The 2,924-nt window shown below is 40.9% G+C and overlaps 1 protein-coding gene across 1 annotated transcript; it reads left to right on the plus strand.

Moving 5' to 3' along the window:
• Positions 1–525: 525 nt before the first annotated feature.
• Positions 526–2,405, plus strand: rpl38 (ribosomal protein L38). The gene is made up of 5 exons (XM_086016857.1): positions 526–575; positions 780–806; positions 1,969–2,029; positions 2,132–2,254; positions 2,336–2,405. Exons 2-5 carry the CDS (start codon positions 804–806, stop codon positions 2,359–2,361), a joined length of 213 nt encoding a protein of 70 aa, XP_085872983.1. The 5' UTR covers positions 526–575; positions 780–803; the 3' UTR covers positions 2,362–2,405.
• The last annotated feature ends 519 nt before the right edge of the window (positions 2,406–2,924 follow it).

A 2,924-nucleotide genomic window follows, 5' to 3' on the forward strand; every position in this document is an offset into this window, starting at 1 on the left:
GCATGCTATAGGTTGATAATGGAGAAGAAAAGGAGGGGAGGTGGGGGGCTGACTGTCCTCTAGCCATCTTCGTAAAATCGTGTTGTCTCCATGGGAACGAGCCCAACCTGTCACTCAAACTTGAATAAGCGCCTGTGCTCAGCTAAGAGGACCTCTCCTGGTGTAAATTATTGACAAATCTCGCCCAGTTTTTATTTTATAGGAGAATACACAAACAGGCCTTATTAAAGCCATGGCAAACACACATTATTCATTTAATACACACACACGTGGCCACACTTACGCTAAAATCTTTGCTCAAATCCCAATATTAGTGTAGCGAAACATACAAAGTGTCAATAAAAATTACATCGCCTTTAAATAAAAGTATGAATAAACAAAAGTGATTTTTTTAAGCATGTTCATGTTACACGTGTTTCTTTGTTACTTTGATTTGTAAAACATATTGATACTGTATTAATAACGCCAGGTTCTTGCAATTTTATTTTTGACCCTGTGCGCTCGCCTTACTACAATATATAAACACGCTAAACCGGAAGTACCGCCTCTTTTTCATCCTCTCTTTGCTAGTACGGGTGAGGGCAGCATTTTAACACTAACATTGATTTGTAATCTTCATCCATCCGTTAAAACACAAACACACTGCATCTCACTTTCGGTATCGTATAATAACACCCTTCCTTAGCCAATGTTTGACCAATCAATTTCTTGTTTGAAGCGTTTGTGTGCTATATTGTAGCCGATTATCTGACTCTGTGTCTGGTCTGCTCTTTCCTCAGCGTTCAGTCCGCTGACACTGCGCCATGGTAAGCAACCCAAAATGTCACAAACTCATGATACCTCGTGTTAGCTGATAGGGTTGTGCATGAACCAGGAACGTCATTTAAGCTTTGGGCGAGAAATTGAGCGTCTCCTACCGCGGCGGGTAAACTGAAGCTAACCCCTAGCGAAGGTTGTTAGCATTAGCATGGCGTTGTGTTTGGTGGAGTTGCTAAACGTCATGCTAACGTGACTTGCCAGGCGTGTGTATTTGAGAATATGTACACTATATGGTTGCTATTCGCGGAGGTGAGGGGACAACACTCACAACGAATACCTAATTTGACGAAAGATGGACGCCTCCCCTTTACAAAAAAAAAGTTAATATTCATTATCATTAGTAGTTGAAATCTTAAAAGTTCTCAAAACTAGAATTTCGACAATGCTCTCAATTGGCTGCAGTTTTTGGAATGGATTATAAAAAATGTAGAAGTGTGAAGACGCTGGTTCATAATCTGTTAAGTACTCATTGCAATGTTCCTAATAGTTGTTAGACATTCTTGACTAACATACAATCCTGATTTTCAAATACAAATATTGCAAACTCCTGTCTTAAGTGTGGCGCTTACTAGACCTTTAGTAACTAGCTGTTACCATCTGATAAGTTGGTAACTTCCACCACTGCCAGTCATGACCTGGTCCATTTTCCGCATCACTTTAAGAGGTTTACCACCTGCAAAGTTCAATATTAACCCAACAATGAACCTCGCTTACACGTCGGACATCTACTGGAATCTTAAATCATGCTGTTTGGCCTCTTGTCTAGTGTTTTCTGGCTTATTGAGAGCACAAAATCTGCAAGGATCTCTGTGCAGCCCCTAATGTATTTAATATATTTTCAAACATTAAATACAACATTGACGGCTTAACATCCTCCATATTTTGTGGAGTTCAGAACTTGCCTTTACGCTACTTGCCATGTTGACAACACTGTATTTGATACTTAGCAGCAAGGCGTCCAAGCATCTCAGGCTGCTGTGCCCGAGGTGCATTTACACCCTTGCCAGAGTAACGATGGACCAAGTGCTGACTTTCAGACTGTCTTAGAAAGCCCAGTTCCACCGGTCCACTAACAGCCATTATTTAGCAATGTGTTCTGTGGAAATAAATGTCATGGACATCATATTAATGTTTTGTTTTGGTTTACAGCCTCGCAAGATTGAAGAAATCAAAGATTTCCTGCTGACGGCCAGGAGGAAGGATGCCAAGTGTATGTAGAGCCCACCATTACAGCGGTGGTCCACATGAAGTACTTTTCCTTGGGCGTTAAAGCCTCACAGTCCGAGATGTAAACACTTTTGTGTGTCCGCAGCCGTGAAGATCAAGAAAAACAAGGACAATGTGAAGTTCAAGGTGCGCTGCAGCAGATTTCTGTACACGCTGGTCATCACTGACAAGGAGAAGGCCGAGAAGCTTAAGCAGTCTCTTCCTCCTGGTTAGTGATAATGAGCACGAAACTACTTTGTCCAATGACATCGGTTGGTCTAACCTGTTGGGGGTTTTTTTGTCTTTAAAGGTCTGGCTGTCAAAGAGCTGAAGTAAATTTGTGATGTACAGAAAATTGTAATAAAAATTGGAAAAGTCAAGTTGTATGTACTTTTGTTCATTCTGTGTATGCTGATGTACTTTTGTGTTTGTGTGGACTAAGATATTAACTTTCACTTTATTAGTGTTACAATGGGGATACTGTACAAAATAGAAAGCTAACTATTGTCCATGCATAAACTATCCAATTTGGTGGTTACATTCACTGATAGCTGCATGCAGGAGGAGCAGTAGACTCTACACTCATTTATTTTTGGAGGTTGAACATATCAGGTCAGAAAGTGATTTAATTTGAAATAATCTAACCTGAAATCATGTGCGTTTTGTATTTTTTCATACTAATTGTGCTCCGATTATTGCAAATTGACTGCCGTTTCCTCTCTTGGCCACAAGATGGCAGCAAAGCAATTCAGCCAAAACGGCATGTCTGAACAGTGACGCTCGACCTCTCATTTCCGCAGTTGGCCACCAGATAGCAGCAAAGTAACAAACTTAGGACAACAATTTGCCCAAATGAACGTGAAACACTTAGTAACGACCTCGTCTCTGGTCCGCGAAGC

This window comes from Filicampus tigris, chromosome 19, assembly GCF_054856515.1.
Source record: "Filicampus tigris isolate MCC_2025a chromosome 19, RoL_Ftig_1.0, whole genome shotgun sequence".
NCBI classification, from domain to species: domain Eukaryota; kingdom Metazoa; phylum Chordata; class Actinopteri; order Syngnathiformes; family Syngnathidae; genus Filicampus; species Filicampus tigris.

What these genes read in the sequence shown, in the direction of transcription:
- rpl38 (XM_086016857.1), top strand. An exon ending in CAGGAGGAAGGATGCCAAGT is followed by an intron (nt 2,030 to 2,131) that starts GTATGTAGAGCC and finishes GTGTGTCCGCAG; the next exon opens with CCGTGAAGATCAAGAAAAAC. An exon ending in TAAGCAGTCTCTTCCTCCTG is followed by an intron (nt 2,255 to 2,335) that starts GTTAGTGATAAT and finishes TTGTCTTTAAAG; the next exon opens with GTCTGGCTGTCAAAGAGCTG.